At 43.0% G+C, this 23,020-nt stretch overlaps 2 protein-coding genes across 4 annotated transcripts; one reads left to right on the forward strand and one right to left on the reverse strand.

The window, feature by feature from the left end:
- Nucleotides 1–1,229: 1,229 nt before the first annotated feature.
- On the reverse strand, nucleotides 1,230–21,391 carry slc5a10 (solute carrier family 5 member 10). 3 transcript variants are annotated; one of them, XM_030059503.1, is made up of 14 exons: nucleotides 21,362–21,391; nucleotides 20,798–20,902; nucleotides 20,070–20,129; nucleotides 19,280–19,384; nucleotides 19,002–19,107; nucleotides 18,797–18,877; nucleotides 18,437–18,642; nucleotides 16,462–16,597; nucleotides 7,775–7,882; nucleotides 7,476–7,626; nucleotides 7,185–7,353; nucleotides 4,609–4,824; nucleotides 2,001–2,063; nucleotides 1,230–1,752 (listed from the first exon to the last, which is right to left on the reverse strand). In XM_030059503.1, the coding sequence occupies exons 1-14, from the start codon at nucleotides 21,374–21,376 to the stop codon at nucleotides 1,633–1,635; spliced, it is 1,641 nt and encodes a 546-aa protein (XP_029915363.1). In that variant the 5' UTR covers nucleotides 21,377–21,391; the 3' UTR covers nucleotides 1,230–1,632. The 3 variants fall into 3 exon arrangements, with proteins under 3 accessions (XP_029915363.1, XP_029915372.1, XP_029915381.1); XM_030059512.1 differs by lacking the exon at nucleotides 18,797–18,877; XM_030059521.1 differs by lacking the exon at nucleotides 7,775–7,882.
- Nucleotides 9,215–17,694, forward strand: fam83gb (family with sequence similarity 83 member Gb). The gene is made up of 5 exons (XM_030059490.1): nucleotides 9,215–10,540; nucleotides 11,869–12,036; nucleotides 13,047–13,171; nucleotides 14,646–16,050; nucleotides 16,675–17,694. Exons 1-5 carry the CDS (start codon nucleotides 10,049–10,051, stop codon nucleotides 17,044–17,046), a joined length of 2,562 nt encoding a protein of 853 aa, XP_029915350.1. The 5' UTR covers nucleotides 9,215–10,048; the 3' UTR covers nucleotides 17,047–17,694.
- Nucleotides 21,392–23,020: the final 1,629 nt, after the last annotated feature.

The following is a 23,020-nucleotide window of genomic DNA, read 5'->3' on the forward strand; positions in this document are numbered from 1 at the left end:
GACTGCAAAAATGAAGACTTGGACAGTTTAAAGCCTATTTTACTGGCAAGTACAGCCACTGTACATACCAGTGGTCAGGGAGACTAAAATAATAACTTTATTTGTATAATATTTTTCTCATACTGCAAATGTCATGTATACTTCACAATAAAGACAGACAAAAGAGTACAAAATAAGAGAAAAGGAAAGCAATAATGACAAAAGCACTACCCAAATGGGTAGGGTTGGGATAGGAATCCTGGTTAGAGGAAGGGGTGGGGAAGAGAGGTTACACCAATAAACCAATATGCTAGAACAATACTGGAAAGAGAACAATCATTGCATGAAAGCATGGTAATACAAACAGGTTTTAAAAGTTGATTTAGAAGACAACACTGACTGCCAGCCTGGAGGGCACTCCAAAGGAGAGATGCCCCAACGGCAAAGTACTGGTCTTCTTTAGAGTTTAGTTCATGCATGATCAGAGGCCCCTGTCCTGGGATCTTAGGTTAAGCTCAGGCTCATGAGGGCTTTAAAAGTCAGAGGTCCAACTTTTCACTCCAAAACTATGTATTTTATATAACTTCCCCACTGTGAGTTGTGTCAAATGTCCAACAAAAAAGTTATGATTGCATGCTTTTCACACTGCAATACCTACACAAAAACTACATATTTTGCATAATTTACTTATACATGTTGAATGCTCAGTGAAAACATTTTTATTGCATGCCTTACTGAGAATAAAGGTTCCAAAAAAAATTGAAGCCATGTCTGTTGGAATGAAGTTAATCGGCAATTTCAACAAACAGCAACAAAAAGGTTATAAAAATATCCATTTAAAATTCTTGCAGCAATATAATCCAACACTCTCCATTCACCTATTTACTTTCAATGAACAAGCACAAATTAATAACTGAATGTGCAAGCCAGTTATATACAGGCATTTTACAGGAGTGGTTTATCTGACAATATTAGTTTGGGTCATACTGAGCATAGAAATAGGAAATCAAGACTTGATTACACTGCATGAGGAGTGAGAATTTGGCACAACGTCATATTATTTTGGCTGCTGTTGGTCAAGGTGTCAATCAACTCCATTCTACAAAAATTGATAAAACATTTTTGGAACCTTCATTCTCAGTAAGGCACACAATTAAAAATGTTTTTGTTTACCATTTAACACATATGAGTAAATGATACAATATTTATAGTTTTTGGGTGAAGTATTCCTTCAAATTAACTGGGTGAATGATAAAAACAGATGAAGATAGTTTTCAGCTGAACAAAACAAGACGGCACAGCGCACTTTACCTGGGAATCAAAGGTAAGCCCTTAAAGTAAGTGACTCCTGAACTTCATTTGTGTGTGTGTTTGTGTGTGCGTGTGTGTGTGTGTGTGTGTGTGTGTGTGTGTGTGTGTGTGTGAAGAATCTACATCAGCTGAAAGAGCATCTACAAGCTTCAACTGATAAAATGCATACCTGTTGCTGCTACACGATTCACCTTCACTCTAAAAGAAAACTACAGTTTGTTTCCCCACCATCCCCCCTCTCAGATCTGGATAAATCGGGCAAGCAAAGTTTCTGGGTTAATACAAAGTCTGGACAGAGTTAAGAGGACTGGGTATGGTAGAATGTAAAATCTGACCGCCCACTCATGCGAAGTATGCATAGAGAAAAATGTTGATGCTGACCAGTAAGAGAGCATTGACACAGCAGAACCTGGACCAGAACACACTCTCTCTAACACTGGGAGCCCTGGAAGATGGAGCCTCCTCTGTCTGCTGTGCTGCTGAGATACACAACCCTGCGCCCTGACCACACATCACCCGCCGCACGGGCTCAGAGCCTGCAACATCACACACACGAGACAGAGAAAGTTACTAAAACAGGACACACAGCGTGTGTGCGTGTGTGTATAAAAAGTGTACACCAAATGATGGCTGGTTTTATTTCATGTGGTTTTGCTGTACTGCCAGTACATCCTCTTACCCTGGGAGCTACGGTGGCTGACAGAGGACACTTTCTGCAGAGGGATTTCTCGTTGTGTCTCCTCAGTCAGAGTCCACCATGTCAGGTTGCACACCTGGGAGAGCAGAGAGAGGAAACATTTCAAAATATCAGAGGACCATAACTTCTCATTTTGTAGTGCTTGGCACAAATGCAAGTTTATATTGATAGAAGCTGAATGTGTTTCTGTATTTGTAATGTCCTTATTCATAAACTGTACATGCACGTTTCATTCTCAAGAATAAACTTTCTATAAAAATGAAAATGTTTCGTGATTACAAATAAGACGCATTTACTATTGATATTATATTTGACTATACATTTTTTTTTTTACTGGGCAGTAGTGTGACTAAAAAGTCCTTTATGCAATAAAATCCACTGAATCAAGTCACACATAACAATAACACTGAAACTAAGTGCAGAACTGACCATTTTATTTGCTGGATACAAATGACCAATCTTATGATGTTGTATCTGCATGTGCAGGAGAAGATAAGGATCCGTTTGGGAATGGGTGGATAATAATGGGGTCACTTGTACCTATGGATATAAATATAGTCTGGCTGAATCTAAATACAGTTTGACTGATGTTCACTCTGGCCTGCATCCCTTTTCCAGCACCTGGTGGTGGAGGCCTTATCTGATAAGAAAACACCTGGCTTTATTCTCTGCTTAGTCCTGTTTTTCTGGATGGCACAGATCTCTCTGACCCACTGGAACACATAACCCCTAATAGCAACAGCCTTCTTAGTGTGCAGGTGGTTGTTTGCATTGGTCATGTTTCTTTTTGCTTTTCTTTTTTAACATTTCCCAACACACTGCCATGGAGTTTTAGTCACTGGCCATTAGTTTTACATGGTTCTAGGTGATTGTTATGTCGGAATTAATGTTCATCTGGGATAGAAATGATCTCAAAATGTTGTTCAACAAAATTAAGGGTGCTATAACATAACAGACATAATAGCTAACCACAAGCAGGTCTTGGTGAAAGCGCTGTGCACTGTGCTATTTTCCTGACGTTAATTGACAGAGGCACAGCGGCACACACCTCTCCAAAATCACATGGACCCCTTCATGAACGATATGCCTGCGTGTTTCAAAGTGATATAAATTCTCCAAGCAAGAGCAGACCTATTTGAATATCAAACCTGTGATTTTAATTTAGGCGAAAATACCAGTAAAGCTGGTATTATTGCTTTAGACGTCTGTAGGCCTGGTTGGTTAGATAAAGGGCTGATTATTACCATTATCTGTCTTCCACATCTGCCTATAGGATGCCATCTTATTGCGGTTTTAATTCCTATAGCCACCAGAAAGCCACAGGACTGGTATGCAGTTCTATCCAGTTTGAAGGGAGTGGTGCGCCCTTTTAAATCACTGCGCAATTACGCAGACATTATCCACTGTGATGTCGTATCAAATCAAATTGAATTTCAGGTGGAAAACACCAGCTGTATGCATCCTCTCCTTTTCAACAAGTCTCATCAAAGGAAGCACCTGAACATGTTTTTTTTTTTCTTTGTCTTTTTTTTCCAATAGATAAAGCCCCAGATCTGAGATGAACATTGTTTCGGTGAACTCTGGCAGTGGGGAGGAAGGCCACAAGTGCGCGTTTGTGTGTGTTTTTAAGTAAATTTGAATGTCCAGATTTCTGTCTGGAAACTGAAATAATAGATTTCTTCAGTCAGCATTACTACTGGGAGTTGTCAGTTTATTCCACCGTCATGTTAAAATGTAGCTCATGTCACACGACTTGCTTTTCTTACCTTTGGTAAACAAGGCTCTATTGTGCGCATTTAAATTCAGCAATGAGGAACTTACTACAAGTGTTTCATTTAAGAAATTCGTACTAGGAAAATAAATTGCAGGGAACCAACAAAATGATGGAATCAATGGCTATCATATTTTGCTGTAAGGGCACTGTTATTGTTACATCACCATCATTACTGCACAGAAAAGACTGTGACCAGTATCAGGATGATTGTGATTTCACAGTAGTACAATGTAGGGACAGGACTGATCTCACAAAGGTCAAGTGTCTACAGTATTCAGGGTGGTTTTTATGTGTTAATGATTTTGGCCCAGTGATGTTCTCACAATACAGTTCTTCATGGTAAAATATTTAAAGATGGAGCTTTTATGAAGGAGGCCTACTCTGGATATATCATTTTTTAAGGTCTAGGGATTCATATCAAGGTCCAAGCATTGTCCTAGAATGACAGCTTTTCAGCACTTTAGCTATAATTTTTTTCTAACAGACAAATTACTGATACATTTCCATTCTGCATTCATGACTGTTGGGATTCCAAATGTTTAGCTTAAATCTTCATTATTCATTTCTGAAGAGAAATTTGTTAGTAGCAGGCCAGAGGAACTGGAGTCCAAATCCCCACAGTCCTATCTTTATAAATGCTTGATCCAGTGATCAAGCATTGAGAGACGGTGAGAAAATCTTTGTTTTCATTGCTTTGTAACATGAAGGCCGATGAGTACTGACGGGAAACTACTGTATGATCAAAAGTTGTCAGCTCATGTTCATCTCTTCATTTTGAATCTAGATAACATTATAGATCCTAATACTTGTCCCGGTTCTCATACAGCTGTATGCCATCTGCACCCACCTGTTCGTGACTGGGTGGCGGTGTGAGAAGTGAAACTGTCGCAACCACGACGGCAGTGAGGCCACAGAGCAAAATGGCGAAGTGGAGGTAGTGGACGCTCCGCAGCACAGCCGGGGCCAAGTCCACAACGCCACATCTGGGAGGGGGGAAGGCGAACTCCAGCACCATCCTACACACACCCACCACCAGCCCCACCATCAGACCCCAGAACGCTCCCTGAACACACACACATTGAAACAGATTAATGCACACGCTCTCTTGAACTTTGCTTAAACCCCCTGCTGTTAAAAGCCGTCACCATAATTCTAGGAGGCACTCTTGGAGTGCCACACTTGGGTGTGCCAGACTCATAATGCTCTCACTTTCCCACCATGATAATCTGTCATAGTCGTGTCACTTCACTCAAACATCTAAGTGCATGCACGTGCAACGGCCCCAGTCTTTCCTCCACCCCTGGCAAGGAATGTGATCTGTGCGGTTTGACTCAACCACATGAAAACAATCCGATATTTTCACCTCCTGCTGTCTTTCTCCTATTATCTTTCTTTCACACACTGATGGCATTCTCTCGCTGTCTACCTCTTGCTGTCATCTCTTTTCTCCCCCACACCCCATTTACTAACAAGTCCAATCATCCCTGACTTGTTTACTCGTTTTTTTTTTTTTCTTTAATACAACAGAAGCACAAAACAAGGCTTGGAAATAGTGTGTAGACACCATTGTATGTGTGTATTAGTGTGAGCGTGTGAGTCTGTGCACATACTATTCCCAAGCCTCGTTTTGTGACATTGTGATTTTCTGGGGGGATACTGAGTTTGTTTATCACCCAAATAAATCCGTCTTTTACATTTACTAGAAGCTCCATCTTCTGTGCTTTCTGTTTTTCTGAGTGTCATCATATTTTTCCACACTGTCTTAAATACAACAGAGCAACAGCCCTCGGTCACCTATATTAGGTTGCCTGAATGGACCAGTGTTTCTCCAAAACGCACCCATTTATAAAAAAGTTTTTACTTCCTGATGTGAAAATAAAAGATTACAAAAACAAATCATAATTAAAAACAACAACAACAACAACAACAAAATAAAACAAAACAAAAACAAAAAGTAAGTAGGTGGTTAATGATAAAAAAGTAAGTGACACCTTTTCCTTTTAAATACATACATATAAACATTTTACATTTTTGCAGTAGCAATATTCATCTCAAAATGCCCATATAGCATTTTGGAATTAAATTATTCAGCAAAAAGAAATATGAGTCATGAATGCATACTATATGTAATAAAGGCTGACAGTAACTTTAAGCTTAATCAGCATCATTATGTACTGTTATATTTGCAGCTATGTCCCAAAGAACATATATAAATGGCGTTCCCATATAAATCAGCCTAAATTATGTACTGTGATAAACTGTGCATATAATTTGGCCGCAAGAATGTGAGTCAGAGTGAGTTAAACAGAGTTTACAATATACATAGTGTGCCTGCATCTGACACATCCAGTCTGACGAAGCATGACCTTTGACCCCCTGAGTCAACACCATTAAGATTCTTAAAGCGATATGCTCACTAAGTTTATCTGCGCAAACATGGAGCTCTCACTTTCTTTGCAGCATGGTAACCTTTTTATAGTTTGCAAGCGAAGACCAATCAGACAGTAATACGAGCATGCACTCATAAAGTCTGGTAATATTTCGAGGTGGATTGCGTCCAATCACAGCGAGGACAACACAATAAAACTTTTTAACTCTTTTTTAACCAGACACTTTTACTGAGAAAAGTTACACAAGAGATTATGTAGTCTATGGTTTCATGCAGAGCTGGAAAAATCCCAGTTGTGGTATAAAACGTTCATTCCTGGAAAACGAGACAGTTTTCTTCATGTTGCACTTAAGGCTAATAGTTTATCAGTATGACAGAGCAGACACACCCAGGAGGACCAGTCTGTACACGTATTCTGATCATGTTTCAACACTTGAATTGGCTCCCATCTGACACACACTCTGTTACAGCTGTATCTTTGTCCCTTGCACTCCTCTCTCTGATCTCAATCTGGTTCTAATCACTCGTTCACTCACTTCTATCTGATCAGAGCCTTATTTGAACTATTTTACTTATATTACTTTCCTCCCTTTTTTAACAGATAGAGAAAAAAGTGTAGTGCTGCTTTAAGTGAACAAAGAAACAATAGTCTTTAGCTATAAAATGAGTAAGTAAATACACACACACACACACACACACACACAAATGGCATTAGCTTGGCTCCCATCTGAGGCTAATAAAACCTGTGCAACAGTATAGTGTGGGAGAAAGGACAAACAAAGCACTGAAGAGAAAAAATCAGACCTCCAAACTGTGCACTGCTGTTTAGTTTGGCATCAAAAATGGAATGCAATATGTTTGCCAAGTGTTTTGATAAGTGTGCATGTGTGCGTGTGTGCTTGTGTGCATGTGTATGTGTGGATCTGTCCATTTATTTTCTTGTACAAGCATGTACGCTTTTCAGTGTGTGTGTGAGTGTGTGTGTGTGTGTGTGTGTGTGTGTGTGTGTGTGTGTGTGTGTGTGCATGCGCTACCTGCTCGTTGGTCCTCTTCCAGAAGACAGCCAGTGTGAAGACAGCGGTGACAGGAGGAGCAAGGTAGCTGGTCACTGACTGGATGTAAACATAGAGCTGGCCGCTGTTGGCCGACTGCAGGATGGGGATCCACACCACGCTCACCACCACCAAGATCACTGTCACAATCCTAGAACACACGCACACACACACAATTTCAATGAATGAAATGAAGTATGATACAAGTTCAACACATTATAATGCACACACACACACATTTCTCTCTACCCCTTCCATGCATGAGTGTCCTACCTGCCGACCAGAAGCAGTTCTCTTTCAGAGGCACGAGGGCGGTGCTTCTTCCAGATGTCCATGGTGAACAGTGTGGAGCTGCTGTTGAAGATGGAGGTCAGCGAAGACATCAGAGCTGCCATCATCACCGCTATCATAAGCCCCCGTAGGCCTGCCACACACACACACACACACACACACACACACAAACACATATATACAGACACACACAGGTACAAAAACTTAACAAAAAGCTCATAACATGTAATAAGAAAAGTGATAAAGATGTATGATGTATGAAATAGTAGCTACATTCTCACCACTTGGCATGAGTTCTATGACCAGTTTGGGAAAGGCGATGTTGGAACATCCCACCTCGGCTCCACATACACGCACACACTCCTCGGGATCTACACACCCTACAGAGTCTGGAAGGCACAAAGACAGACAGATGTTACTCACACACTTACACAGCTTACAGATGCATGTCCTCACACACATTCTCATTTGCTTTTTGCCGTCGCACATCAGGTTCACAACAAAGGTGGCCATTAATAAGTTTGTCTCAAATCTGAGCAGCAAATCAGCTGTGATCCCCATTTTGTTTTCTGGTTTCAGCAGGTCACAGTGATCCCAACTGGACACGCTTTAATAGTGAGAGATGTTAATCACATTACATTCACTTCATCTGGACACTCTAATGTTGATATATACACAGTTAACTATTAGGGGGAAAAAGTGGATCCTACATCTCCACAGGCAAACTTCACCCAACACTAATCCATGTGAATATCTGTAGACTTTTTTTTCACACGGTGGTGAGCATGACCTGACATTCAGAAGACCTTTCAGTGACACTTTACCGTCACTTGATGGATGTCAGCATTGAATTATCCAAATTAAGGATAAAGTCACATTCATTTCCAGTGATAGTTCATATTTATACAGGTATGCCACTCATTTTAAGGACATATGTGTTATTTCTGTGCCCCAGGATAGTGAACATGCACCGTTCTTTCCTGGAGCACGGACCCTTGAATGTGTGATATCACTAGGATGTAAAATCTGTCCCCTGATGCCTAAGTGATGAATGGGGCAGTGACTTTGTCGACCCATTCGATTTTTGCCAGGCTTCTTGCCTACAAACTAAGTTTACAGTTTCAGTTAGTTTGACAGTTGAACTGGTTGCACAAGTCAGTAGTCCATTCACTGAAGCTGGAACAGCTCTGGATTTTATATTCCAGTGGAAGTCAAATGTAAGGGTTATGTCTCTTTCTACCTTCAGTAAAGAGTAGTACATGTTCACAGACACTGACTGAACTGTCCTGTGGCACGGGGATAATATGAATTCTTAAAATGGATGGCATTCCTCTTTAAATTAGCATGTTCTCCCTGGTTAAAAATAGCTATGGTAACCCTATAATAAAAGGCACAAACCTCAGTAGAAATCTTATAGTAATGCTAAAAGAGATAACATATCTATTTATCTATATATATTTCTATATCCATATATTTATACATAAAACTACCAACAGGTCACTGGAAACTCAGTTTTGAGTGCTTTAGACACTTCGTCTTCATTGTATTATTACACTGCTCTTTCGTGAGGATTCTGGCTTTGGGTTAAAAAAAAAAAAAAAAAAAAAAAAAAAAAAAAATTCTCTCCCTGTGTCCGGGCCAGAGGGTGGAGTTTCTTTCCTCTCTCTCCTGACCAACTACCGGACACTCCGCCTCTCAGCGCCGGCACCCGGGCTTCCGCTGCCGAATTCCAGTATCGGACACGCCGGTGCCCACACGGCCGCCTGGACCTCGGTGAACTTTCTGTCTGGAGAAACGCCGAGAGGAGAACATTTGCGTATAGGACGGTCTTGAACACGGATTTTTGTGTTATAAGCGAAGTCTGACAGGCGGATTGGTGTGTGTGTGAAAGCTTTAAGAGTTTTGTCTTTCGAGGAACCCAGCAGTTGCCATATTTGATCTTAACTCTCTCCGCTTTAAACTCCAGTTTGCCAACAAAGGAGTTGAAAAGTGAGTCGTCAGCACAATAGTTTCCCTGAGTCACACACAGTCTCAGCGCATGAGGGCGGATTGTGGACTTCTTTTTGTGTCTGAAGTGCGAGTTCCGTTTTGGATTGACTCACTGCAGCAGGCAGGCATTCATCCACCCAGACAGCTGTCGGGCCCCGGGGCTGAGCCGCTAAACGAACCGCTGCTACCTGGCCGCGGGCAGGTGACAGGCGTGGCTGGGCGGGGTGGAGCTGGAACAACACCTGTGTGTGTGTGTGTGTGTGTGTGTGTGTGTGTGTGTGTGTGTGTGTGTGTGTGTGTGTGTGTGTGTGTGTGTGTGTGTGTGTGTAATATGAGAACTGGGTTGAGCTCGGTCTTGTAAGAGGAACTTTTCTGACAAGCCTCAGAAACACAGCGCCCTCCCTCAGATGCGAGCTGGCTCCTCTCGCGTCCAAGTCACGCGGGTAGCCTACATTATGGACCGTCATAACAAATAGCACTTCTCCAGGCTTTGACCCTGCCACTGGAAACTGGGTCAGTGTGGCTAAAACAAATTAACTGTTTATTGACCGCTGGGTTTCGAGGACATGGCGTTGTCACAGATTCAGTGTCTGGACGATCACCACGTCAACTGGCGCGTGAGTGAGAGCAAACCGGAGTTCTTCTACAGTGAGGACCAGCGGCTGGCGCTCGAGACTCTGATCGCCCAGGGCCGCGACGCGTTCACGGACTACATTCAACAGAATGGCCTGCGCGAGTTTCTGTCGGAACCGGAGCTGGAGCGGCTGGCGCGCACAGCGGAGGCCTACCGGCCCGGGTACGAGCACCTCCAGAAACCAGAGACGCCAGGACCGGGGAACACCACTCCGGGCTCCGCGGAGGACGCGGGGGACGGCGCGGTGTCACTTCAGTACTGGCCCGACAAGTCCGAGGCCTCGGTTGCGGAGCTGGACCTGGGCTGGCCCGAGGCCATCTCTTACCGGGGGGTCACCCGCGTATCCGTGCACACCCAACCTCCGGCCGACGGACACACACACATCAAGGAGGTTGTGCGCAAGACAATTGCATCAGCCCAGAAGGTAGGATGTGGTGGTGGTGGTGATGATGATGATGATGATGATGATGATCAGCCACTGCAACAGAGCCTCAAAATGAGTCATAGTTCAGTTTAACTATATAAGGATGCCTGTTTTGATCAGAGGTCACCACTGTTATCTCTCCACCCACAGTACTAACTATGCAGTCATGTTCCAAGTCATCTAACAAACACGACCTCACTTAGCCTTTTGTACAGAATCTAATAAAATTGGAGTCTGTTGTCAAATAAAATCAAACTAATTAAAACAAGCTTTATGAAGCACGTTTCATGTAATAGCTGTGTATATTCTGTATTGAACTTGCTGAGTTTTTTTTTTTAGCCTTCAACATTACAACAAAACAGTCTACTATCCCGTTCTTTACCCCTTCTGCCACCTCCTAACCCTGCACCCAGCCTCTTCCCATCCCCCTCCCGTCTCCAGTACATGTACTGCACACACATGCACACAACAATTTCAATAAAACAGGTCTGATTTTGACACGCCTGTGATAAAAAAAAAAAAAAAAAAATTCTCTAAGATCAGGACATGTTACATGCCTGTGCCACTGACTTCACTTTCAGCCTTCACAAACACACATACACAGTCCAGCTGTGTCCCAGAGCTACAGGCGGAACATAAATCACATCAGTCTGCCTGGATTCCTGAGTGGAAAGCTGTCTTGTGGTTTTCACTGCTTATTTGCTGTGGACATATTATGTTCATGAAATTAACTGAATTGTGAACAGCAATTTATATAGGCTACACCACCAGTAAAATCAACTTTGTAATAGATAAACAGCACTTAAATCTGGCGTTAACCCAGTGAGTGGCCATTTGGTCTGGACTATACCCACTACTGTAGCTTGGTTTCACCCTGAGGGCACTGGGGCCAGAGGAGCAGTGAATAGACAGTGCTGTGCAAGGACTGTCACGCTGTCACTAGTTATAAAGTGTTGCTGAACTGCCAAAACACCCCCTCTTCAACCAATTCACGCTCCATCATCACACTGCAAAACACACTACATGGAGCAGCTGCTGTAACAATACCGAATCGTCTTGTTCTTTCGCTGAGAACAAACAGAATACTCTTGGTGTTTAGACGCTTGTTTTTTCATCACTCAGTGTCTAAATGCACTTTGCCTAAGAGGTCGGCTTCCGCTGAGATTTAAATTGCTTTAATATAGATAAGAGCAGCATAATTGAACCCACCCACTCAGACCAGGAAAGCCTAACACCACTGTCTGCTTCCTGTGTGTGTGTGTGTGTGTGTGTGTGTGTGTGTGTGTGTGTGTGTGTGTGTGTGTGTGTGTGTGTGTGCGCGCGTTTAGGTGATAGCAGTGGTGATGGATGTGTTTACAGATGTAGATATCTTCCGGGACCTGCTGGATGCAGCCTACAAACGCAAAATCGCTGTTTACATTATCATTGACATGGCAGCAGTCCCCTGCTTCCTGTCCATGTGTGGCAGAGCTGATATGCATCGTGGACACCTAAAGGTAGACACACACACACACACACACACACTGCCCTAGATGATGTTTTGGTAAACTAGAGGATGAGCTTGCTGTGGGGCTTCCTGCTGTCAGTACGTGTAAAATAACTTTTAGTCCCAACCAATGAAAGAAATGTGGCGGCATTTTAAAGGTATTTAATTTCCCAATAATCACTGATAGCCTAATACAATGCAAAGGAAATATTTGATGGTCAAAAGTGATTCATACAATTACAGCAGGCTTATCAGTGTTTAACCTGCAAGCCTTGATAATGTCGATGTACCAGCTAGTGGGCTAGCCATAAGTGAAATCAATTCATTCTTGGGCTCTGTATTCTAAACTGTCTGTATTCTGAACTGTAACTCAAGTTACAGTCAGTAAAAACCTTGTGTTGACATTTTTAGGTATTTTTAAGTAGGCTTGTTTTAGACTGGGGGCCAGATTGACAGTAGGCACATTCCTGTCTGTGCTGCCGCCAATTAGTCATACCACACACGCTCACTTTGCTTCCTATAATTTATTCTGTCTTTCACTTCTCCTTCTTTGCCTCAAAGCAAACTCCCCAGACTTCCTCTCTTTCAACTTATGCCTTTTCTGCCAATGCCTCTTTCTTTATGACTCTTTATGACTCCTATGGTTCATGTCTCCTGTGAGATTTAGCACAGAACATTTACCCACGAGTTAACACTCCGCCTGGAACCGCACCCTTATCACAGGGCCAAAAGACAAACACCGTAGGGTGTGTCATACAAGCATATGCACACAGTTACACAGTTAGACTCCATGTTCTAACATGTAGAGTCAGCAAACATGAGGTTATGGTGGTTTTAGTTGAGAAGTACTGTCCTTGAGAAATAAGAAAACTCATGCCATTGTCTTTGTCCCTCCCTTATTTCCCTCCCCTTATTTTGTATTGTGAAATTCAACCGCAACCTTTAATCCTCAGAGCCCATCTTTAGATTGTATTAATTCTATGTGTGTGTGTGTGTGTGTGTGTGTGTGTGTGTGTGTAGAACCTGCGTGTGCGCTGCTGTGGAGGTGTGGAGTTCTACACACGTTCGGCTCAGAAGGTGCGTGGTTCTCTAAGCCAGAAGTTCCTCCTGGTAGATGGAGACAGAGCCATCTCTGGCTCATACAGGTGAGCAGGACACTCTCTGGCTATCTCTGCATTATTTAATCTGTAGTATTATTATTTTTGCGTGGTTTGTGTGTGTAAATGTATAACCATCTCCAAGGATGGTATTGCACAAAACAGGATTAGAAAGTTATCCAGATAACTGTGGAAAAGACGATACTATAGCCTGGTGTATGATTTGAGCCTGTGAAACAAAACTTTGTGCTTTGTGGAATACCTCCTGTGGCTTCAGGTTTAACTGATTTGTTTTGTTTTTCCTGAGGACAGGGAAGGCACCATGGTGGTGCCGCAGCCTTCCAAGCTGTTCCAACATAATAAACTCCCATGTCAACACACAAACACAGACACATAGATACAGAGACTTACAGTTTACACTTGAGCCTGGGTTCACAAACATATTCATGCCAAGGACCCCAAAATACATGCACATTAGACCACTGATCCGTATTTGAGTGGATTTTGTCCTAAGGAATACCTTCGGACAAAAATTTTCTTGGTCGTTTTGGATAAATTAAATGTTGGCATAGCTAAATTATGATCAAACTAGGATCACTATAAACTATGATCAAAATGGCTATTGTTGCTCTAACTTCCAGATTATTTAAGAAAATTAAATTCATTCCCACCACCTCATTGCAAATACTGGCTGTGCACGGGGAGTTCTGTTCACTGCTCCTCTTTGTGCTGCATGGGGACCCTCTGTGACTCAACCCTGGTGATCTGCAGATCCCAGTTTGAAAACCACTATTTTAGGGAAGTGCCTTTCCCACTCTTTTAACAAGAAGGTGTGGAGGAATATGGTACAAAGAGCATAATGTGAAACATGACTCACAATTGCAAACTTCTAATGTAATGATTTTATGAATATTTCTTTATCAGGAGTGAGGAGAGGGTTTGTTTGCAGCAGTGCAGCTGCTCTGTGAGACAGGAAGTGGTGTAATTGTGCTGTGGGACATGTTCTGCCCATGGAATTTTTTTTGCCTCAAAACTTGCCTGTAAGGCCGTGCTTCCTAACCATAACTGTAGCCTGGGAGGCAGCGCTGCCTGACAGTCAACATTTTGGGGAAAAATGCACTTTTTCCAACATATTTACAGATATTGCTTAAAACCATGGTAAATCAATAAATCATCATCATCATCATAAATCAAGTAAATCATCTAGACAAAGATCAAGACATGTGTGTTGGCAAAGAAAAAGATGCTCTCAAATGTAAAAATGTTGCATGAAAAAACCCAAAAGAAAAAACAGCGCATGACAGAATGCAGTTCCATTATCACACTTCTGCAAGCAGGCTTTATTGGAAGTGAGAACATCACAGGGGAAAGAGTGGAATAAGGGAGACTCCTGGGGAAACAGGAACATGAGCATATATGGTAGCTTAGGAAAAATGCTGGAAGTCAGGGTGATAGTCAGAGTAGTGGCTTAGTAGGCGAAATACTGCTGTGTATTCATGTCTGCGCGTTTCTGTTTTTCTAGCTTCACCTGGTCGTCCTCGCGTCTGGACCGTAACCTCATCACCGTGGTAACTGGGCAGGCAGTGGAGACCTTTGACCTGCAGTTCCGTGACCTTTACCTGATCTCTAGAGGCGTGTCCCTCAGCAAGGTTCCTATGGTTGATGAACCAATCCCCGACCCCCTCCCTCAAGCAGCCCCTGCTCCAGTGTCAGCTGCTGTTGCCAGGAAGCTCATCAACCCCAAGTATGCCTTGGTTGCCACGGGAAACCATGCAAGCCCCACTTCTTCAGACCAAAATTCAAGTAACAAGCATTCATCCTCCCCAAATCCCGCTGGGCTTGGACTGATAAAAGGGCGTGTTAAGGAGCATAGGGCAGTCCCACCGCTACATCCTGGATTAGCCAATCTAGAGAAAGCATACTTGATCCCGTACCTGCCAACCTGGCCTGAACCAGACCCACCCAGTGATGTTATTGGCTTCATCAATATCAGAGATGAAAAGCGGGCCAATATGGTTCACTTACAGCGATCGGAGAGGTTTGAGGTCAGCCAGGCAATACGCTTTAGCTCACCGTTCAAACCATCCCCCGATGATGATGCTCATGCTGTGGGCCAGGATGCAAAAGCTGCAGGTACAGCTGCACACCCATCTGAGAACACAGGTACAGCTGCAATTACTCTCCAGTCCAACACACAGCCTAAGGAGAAGAAACAGACCGGCCCTAATGAAGGCAACACAGATGCAGCTGATTCTGGAGAGCCTCCTCAGCCACCCGACAAAACTTCAACACAACATACACCTACTACCAAATCACCAACTGAAGTTTTGACCACTTCACAGCCCAAAGACGATGCTAAACAAACAACAGAGACAGACACTGCTGCTCATCCTCCGGCCCCTCCCATCCCAAAACCCCGCACGCTGCAGTTGGTCATAGACTCGGCCACCTCAGAGCCGTCCAGCAAACCACAGATCACCCTGATTAAAAAGGACCAATCAGAGACCCCAGCTGGCTCCTCCAGCAAAGCGAAACGCAAGGAAGATGTGAAGCGTGGTCTCAACCGCAGACAATCAAAGGAAGAGGGCAAAGACTCTGGTAGCAACGATGATGGTAGCCAAGACAGCACCAAGGTTATATGTGACAAAGCAGGCAATGACAACCCTTCCAGTGTTTCCACAGCATCAGAGGAGGAGTTCTATGATTGTGCCCAACCAGAGTCTAGTAATCCCATGGCCAATGGAGTCTCGTCGGGGTCAGGGCACGGGCATCGCCAAGGAGATGGGGTCAACATGATGGCCCGCCTCTCCCAGAGCATGTTGGATCTCCGAGCTCCCAGCCAGTCAGAGGACAGCATTGCCCTTATCCACCAATCACAACAGCTTCGCAGACAGGCACACCCCTCGCCACACAGGCACATAGGACAGGTGAGGAGATTTCTGTAATATTTCACTACAGTAATAACAGTCAGAAGTAGATGTTGCCACTAAGACTGCTCATACACTTGACATTCTGTAATACAAGAAACACATGTACACATTTAAATGAGCTCTGAGTCCGCTGGCTGAGGTTACATGGATAAATGCATCAGCAAAAGGGCAGTGCAGCTCTATATTATGTTTCAACATGTCACTGCTTACCAGAATTAGACACCCGCACCCGCATTCATCCAAAAAACCCACTTAAGGATGGGTGTGCTTCACTGGTAGTTATAAAGCAAGCCAGTACCTGCTTGCAGTGAACATATCACACCTTTCTGATCAAGAAAAAAGGTGTGTGCGTGAGTGTTTGTGTGTGTGTGTGTGTGTGTGTGTGTGCGCACGCATGAGTGTGTGTACCTGGATAGAGGGCTCGGCTGATCATGCCAGGGAGGATGATGAAGATGAAAGGCAGCATCTTTAGATAGGCAGCCAGAATCGAAGCTCCTTTCACATGGCTCATGTTCTTAGCGGACAGGGACCGTTGGACAATCACCTACAGAAACATACAGACAAACATTTTATAACTTTACTTCCCACTCATCATGCTCTGATTCCTATCTCTCCATCTAGCTGTTCCAGGCTTCCAGATCCCCAGGTCGTGACAGGCAGCTGAGAGCAGCTAAAGTAGTCATTGCCAAACCGGGAAGTTTCCACCGCCCCACCCGAGCATCTGGCCCAGTCATAGGAGGGCACCGTTACTGGCAGAGTCAAGCTCTGCCGGCCGATGCTGGCCAGCTGCGCCTGGATGCACGTTCCGGTCGGTCGCCACGAAGACACAGCCCAGGCACTAGGAGGACAGATCACGCCTCTCCGCAGCCACCAACCAATCCACCAGGGGTGCTAGGAGTGCCTTTCTCAAAGCTGAGCAGCCTGAGACACTTGAGGCCACGTGGAGGAGCGTCGCAGAAGAAAACGTCTCAGCCTAACAAGGTTCTTAGGTAGAACTGGTGGGCCGTGGACCCGAGAAGCTGCACAAGGATGAAAACTGACTGTCGATTCAAGTTCCTGCTTTCACAAAGTGGTGAATCTTAAGTGTGGATTCAGCTTTATCTCAAGCATGTTTCTCATTTTCTGTTTCTAAGCAAGGAGGCACAACATACACCTAATTCATAGGATTTTTCTGAAAAAGCAAGCCCATCTGGGCTTGGCAGTAAGGAAATTTCTTTTTTTATTTGTGACATCTGAGTATGTGATATATGAATGTACATGATTAGTTAACCAAACATGGCATGATTGTAACAAAGGGGAATAACTAAGACATTACTGGAGTGCTTTAACTCCACCAGGGATTTGTGTGTGAGCTGGCGTTCTTACAGCTTCCATTTTATCCTCTGTAATTTAACCACATTTCCCTCAAACCATCGCTTCCTGGTTACTGACCTCTGTCCCTGGACTGGGTTCAGTATTGAGGAGACCAGTGAGATTGGTTACTAGTGGTGTGGGGTGGGGCTACCATGTTTATTGCTGTAACCTATTTGGCAGATGTCCATGATGACCTGGACAGATGCAGAGAAGAGGCCTAAGAACAATGTTAAACATTGATGTAGGACCAAAAGTGAATGTTGTAAATAAAGAGACACATTATTGCTATGACCCAGCCCTCTTTCTTGTTCAGAAAAGTGGGCAGTTGAAGGGAAAACCCTGCTGTGTTGTTTAGCTCTGATGAAAAATACATCCCAGCATATCAGAATGTATGAGACTGAGGCATCAAGGGTTGTCCATAACTTCAACATCTGTATACTAGGCTTGGGCAATTATCTGATAACATTGAATACTGTGATATTTGCAGCCATATGCAATATTTTCTCCAACATCAAACGTACCCCCTATATGTTACCTGTCTAACAGTTAAACTGATTCACAGAGTAACAGTAATAGCATGAATTGGTAATTTTGATCACACAACCATTTTGACTAAATTGCAATTCATGTACATGAAATGTGTAATTTGAGATTTTATTAGACTTTTTATTCAAAAATATGTTTTCTTTTAAATGTTGGGTTTATGCATATGTGTGTATGTGGGGAGGGGTGATAACATTGCATATACTATATTCAAAGCTATTCTTCACCCACCCACCCACACACACCCACACACACACACACACACACACACACACATACACACACACCACCATATTCAGTACACTCAATATATTTTTATAGGACAATATTACATTACATACCTATTACATACCAATTACTAAATGGGATGTAAGCCAACATAGTTTAGCAGTATAGCAATTATGTGTATGCAGAGTGAGTTTGTTATGTACTTGTATCTGCCATGTGTCACGAATGTGTGTGTGTGTGTGTGTGTTTTTATGTATACCTGGTCTGTGCACCAGTACCAGGTTGCCAGTATGGTGAGTCCCAGGGTCATGCCAGGCCAGGGCAGATCTCCAGTGGTGGCATCTCTGAACAGATGCATGGCGTCCTGGCGTGGCAGGTGGCAGGTACTATTGGCGATGATCTTACTGGGCACCGCCATACTGTACACACGCTCCAGGTTATCATATCCACCAATCTTGTTAAAGGCTGTGAATGGGACAGGCACACACACAAACAATTCCAACCATACAATCCTCACAATAACTATGTGCTTGTATGTGGGCATTTTTATTTATAAGCATGTGGGCATACTTGGTGGTTGTGGGTGTGTTTGTTTAAAACCGACTACAATTATACATACCAGTAATAGTGAGGATGATTGCTCCTATGAGCATGATGAAAGTTTGTAGAGTGTCGGTGTAGATGACAGCAGCAAGGCCACCTGCAAGAGAAGTGTGTGTGTGTTAAGGGAATGTTTCATGTATGATGTCACTCATAATAATAACAAAAACATGAAAGCAGGCATAGCACAGCTGTAATACTGTGTGTTTGCACTGTGTGTGTACCTGCTATAGTGTAGAGAGCAGTGACTACCAGCATGAGGACGGTGGACAGATAGAGGTTCCATCCCATACACACCTGAACAAACAGCGCTCCTGAGTACAGGTCAGTCTGGTGACAGAGACAAACACAACACTGTTGCTGCTGCTTCAACTGGAAAGATTCATTCCAATAGTCACTGGTTATGGAAAATGGCACCAAATGAAGTGTTAGGTTGTTTGAGTGTGTGTGTGTGTGTGTGTGTGTGTGTGTGTGTGTGTGTGTGTGTGTGTGAGATTCTTACTGATATCTTGGTGAAGACAGACAGCAGCAGTGACAGGACAGCCAGGTAGGTACGAATCCTTTCCCCCCCAAACCGACGGCCCAGGTACTCTGGCATTGTTACAATCTGAACACACACATTTCACCACAATTGGTAATAAAAGAGATAAAGATTTGTTTACTTACTTACTTAAACCTGTTGCTATGGTGCAAAGTTATCATAGTTTTGTATTTTTCATTAGTTTTTATTTTCATTTTTATTTATTCATTTATTTATTTATTTTGTTTTCTGTTCTGTTTGGTTTCAGTTAGTTTCCAGAGTGGATTTGCTTTATTCTTATTTTCTTTTCTTTTCTTTTATTATAATATAGAGGTATTTGTCAGGAACAAGATATAAGAAGTTCAGAAAAGACTTAAGAAGTTCAGAATAGTGTTGTGTTTGCAATACAAACACTTCTGTTTGTGTTTCTTTAAGTTAGCTAATTTTTTTTTCACATGTAGTTTTAGTTTCTATTTTAGTTTTAGTCAACTGGAATAACCTTCCTATGCTGAATGTAAATAACAAAGAGTAATGGGGCCATTCCTGTTGTCGCATATCAGGAGGCAGCAGCTTGTGTTTGTGAGTTGTTTGACACACTACTGGGGAATTTTCAAGGCGGAGAATGTTTCTTGGCACCTCAATCTACCTGATGAACCACCTTAACAAGTATGCACTCACCTGTGTGTGTATGTGTGTGTGTGTGTGTGTGTGTGTGTGTGTGTGTGCGTGTGTGGGAGAGAGAAAGAGTAAAGGATTTTGTATGGAAACTAACCCCTGAAGATACGTAGACGGGGACAAACACCCAAGCCAGAGCCAGTAACACGTAGGTGGCCTGAGAGAAAGATGACAAAAAGAGGAGAGACTTTTTACTCGATGTTACTCAACAGGCAGCTCAGCTCAAGATGTGAGATTTCATCGCTCAAACTTGTTCTCCGCCTGTACTTTATGTCGTGTGCATGCTCGTAAAGCCTACCTGGCTGTGTTTGGTTTAATTACTTAATGAAATCACTCAATTAGTTCTCCATTTATACAGTACCGTTGCACACAGCGGGGCAGTGCAAAGCTCAGCTGCTGCCCCCTGCTGGCTGCTTGTGCTGCTGCTGTTGGAGGAAGTTCATATAACCCAATGCACACTGTAGGGGTGACATGATCCAGGCTTGCCTTAACCGTCATGTACAAGGAAGTAATTAATAAAAAAAAAAAAAAAAAATTATGGCAAAGCTTGTTGTCCACTAATAATTGTATTATTAAAATTATGTAAACATTGTATCTGTATGTTGGCACATGGCATCAATGTGCTGGCAGTCAATGAAGCCAACTTGGCTCTTTTCCTGTCTTAGGTCGGGCTTCTGCTAATACAATAGGTACAATAAACAATACAATAGACACAGCAGAATGTCATCTTGTAAGAGAACAAGTCTTGTCATATTGTTGTGCATGATGTGGTGTGATGTGATGTGTTGTGTGGTTTTTGTTGTGTGTGTGTATGTGTCCACTCACATTCCATTCAAAACCTGCTACAGCAATGCCCCCAGCAGCTCCGGTCCCAGCCAAACCAATGAACAGACCTGAGCCCTCTGAACTGGCAAACAGAGAGGCTCCAATCTACACATGTACACACACACACACACACACATTACTAATATGCTGACAAAAAAGCCTGTGTATCACACAATATTAGTCCTGTAGGGCTGGGTGATATGGACAAAATCAAATATCACAATTTCTTTGGCTTCTGTTGATCTCAATATCCAGGCTGTAGGGACTCTTGGTGTTTTCATAAGATATTTACACACCAGATTTTTGGTAAACAGTCATTACTAATGTAGATATGATGACCAGTCAGGAAGAGACAAATAATAGAGCAGCTAGAACAAACCATCAAATACAGAGAACTGCATCCCTTCGCTGTAATGCAGCCTTTAAAACCAGGAAAAGACAACGCTTGTACCATATCACCATAAAATCCCAGACAAAAGCTAGTCTTATAACACAATATCAATTCATTAGCGATATATTACCCAGCCCTACACTACTGCACATCTCACTACTCATCTCACTTACCGGCCACCAGGCCATGTCTCGTCCAGCCAAGAAATATCCGCTCAAAGTATTCCTGCTCACCCTGCATGATGACTGACAGAGAGAGGGCTTACACATGAGCACAGTCACACACACATACATACATGCACATGGCATCAAATCGGAACATGGATGCAAGGAAAAAACACACATCAGTGACTCTTACCCAAATGCCGACAGCCAGGTTGAGGAGAAAGTAGGTTGTGATGACAATAATATCAGAGAAACTGAAGGACTGAGACAGGGCGTAGAAGTTGGTGGTGTGATTCGACATCTTCAGCTCGCGCCACAGCACAATGTGCACCTCTTAAAATCCTGATCCAGGAACTTTTACACTGCAATGTAAAGGTTTGCTACCAACCTATCCCTAAAAGCATGCATGCATACTCCTCTTTATTCTAATCTGATACCTATGTCGTGCAAGTCTCATTAAACTGCTGATGTACAGCCTCACCTTCTGACACTGTAAACCCACTTTGTAAACCTAATGACACACTTTTTAACAGACAACAACACTCTAAACACCCAGAAGAACACATTACACTTCCTAACCTATGGAGACTTCCCAAGTAACCACCACTACATAATCTAAGATAACAAATGTCCTAAGAATGATTACCCATAAACTTAAGCCCTTAAACTCTTGTTTTCCTCCCAACTCAGGCACAATAAACAGTCTGCTGACATTCAGACACACACTCAAACACACAATCCAGCCCTTGGTGAAAGTCCCTCCTCAACTGAGCTGTCCAGCTCGTGCAAGCTGACCTCACTGTTCCTGAAAGCCTGGAAGAAAGTATCTGGTGTGTGTGTGTGTGTGTGTGTGTGTGTGTGTGTGTGTGTGTGTGTGTGTGTGTGTGTGTGTGTGTGTGTGTGTGTGTGTGTGTGTGTGTGTGTGTGTGTGAACGCGTGCATGTGAGTGAGTGTCAAGAGGGCAGTCTTGGTTGAATTGATGATTAAACACATCAGCTTAATGTGGCACCTGCAGCGCTGACACACACACTGTGCTAGGTGATAATGGAGTGCATGCGTGGGTGAGTAGTGGAGTGCAGCAGATGCTCAGGTGGACCAGGGTCCACAGCCATGCATGCAAACACACACACAAACACACACACACACACACACACACACACACACACACACACAGACACACAAAAATAGTCAATCATTGCCGCTGACAAGTTTATAATCATTAGCATCTGAACACACAAATATGTGCTGGAGCGTGTTAAGTAGCGTGAACAGGAACATGTTAGAGAGAAACAGAGAGGGTTTGACAGTGTTTCATTCAGTTACTATGAGCCTCAGTAACTGAGAACTAAGTTTGCATATGAAGACTTACAATTCAATGCCATGCAACAGGTGGGAAATCTGACACCTACTCTTATAAAACAGTTGTAGAAATTGGCCTACTGAATTGTTTTAACTAACTGATCTATTTTAATATTTTTGCCGACAAATGGTTTTGCATTTGAGTTTAACAGCTAATCAAAATATTATCAAAATTGCAATATGGCCCAGTGCAATATCTATGTCACAGGAGCTGCATTTTAAACACCATTATAAACGAAGTATTGTAGCAACAAACTGCATTCTCCAGATGTGATAAAATATGTTTGTTTGGTATGGGCCCCAGCAAAA

Source organism: Myripristis murdjan, chromosome 1 (genome assembly GCF_902150065.1).
Source record: "Myripristis murdjan chromosome 1, fMyrMur1.1, whole genome shotgun sequence".
NCBI classification, from domain to species: Eukaryota; Metazoa; Chordata; class Actinopteri; order Holocentriformes; family Holocentridae; genus Myripristis; species Myripristis murdjan.

Excerpts from the sequence above, each read along its gene's own strand:
- fam83gb (XM_030059490.1), top strand. The coding sequence starts at position 10,049 with ATGGCGTTGTCACAGATTCAGTGTCTGGACGATCACCACGTCAACTGG. Across the intron at positions 10,541-11,868 it reads CAATTGCATCAGCCCAGAAG|GTGATAGCAGTGGTGATGGA; the intron begins GTAGGATGTGGT and ends GCGCGCGTTTAG. Across the intron at positions 16,051-16,674 it reads CACACAGGCACATAGGACAG|CTGTTCCAGGCTTCCAGATC; the intron begins GTGAGGAGATTT and ends CTCTCCATCTAG.
- slc5a10 (XM_030059503.1), bottom strand. Across the intron at positions 18,643-18,796 it reads AATCATCCTCACTATTACTG|CCTTTAACAAGATTGGTGGA; the intron begins GTATGTATAATT and ends TCCCATTCACAG. Across the intron at positions 7,627-7,774 it reads CATAGAACTCATGCCAAGTG|GCCTACGGGGGCTTATGATA; the intron begins GTGAGAATGTAG and ends TGTGTGTGGCAG.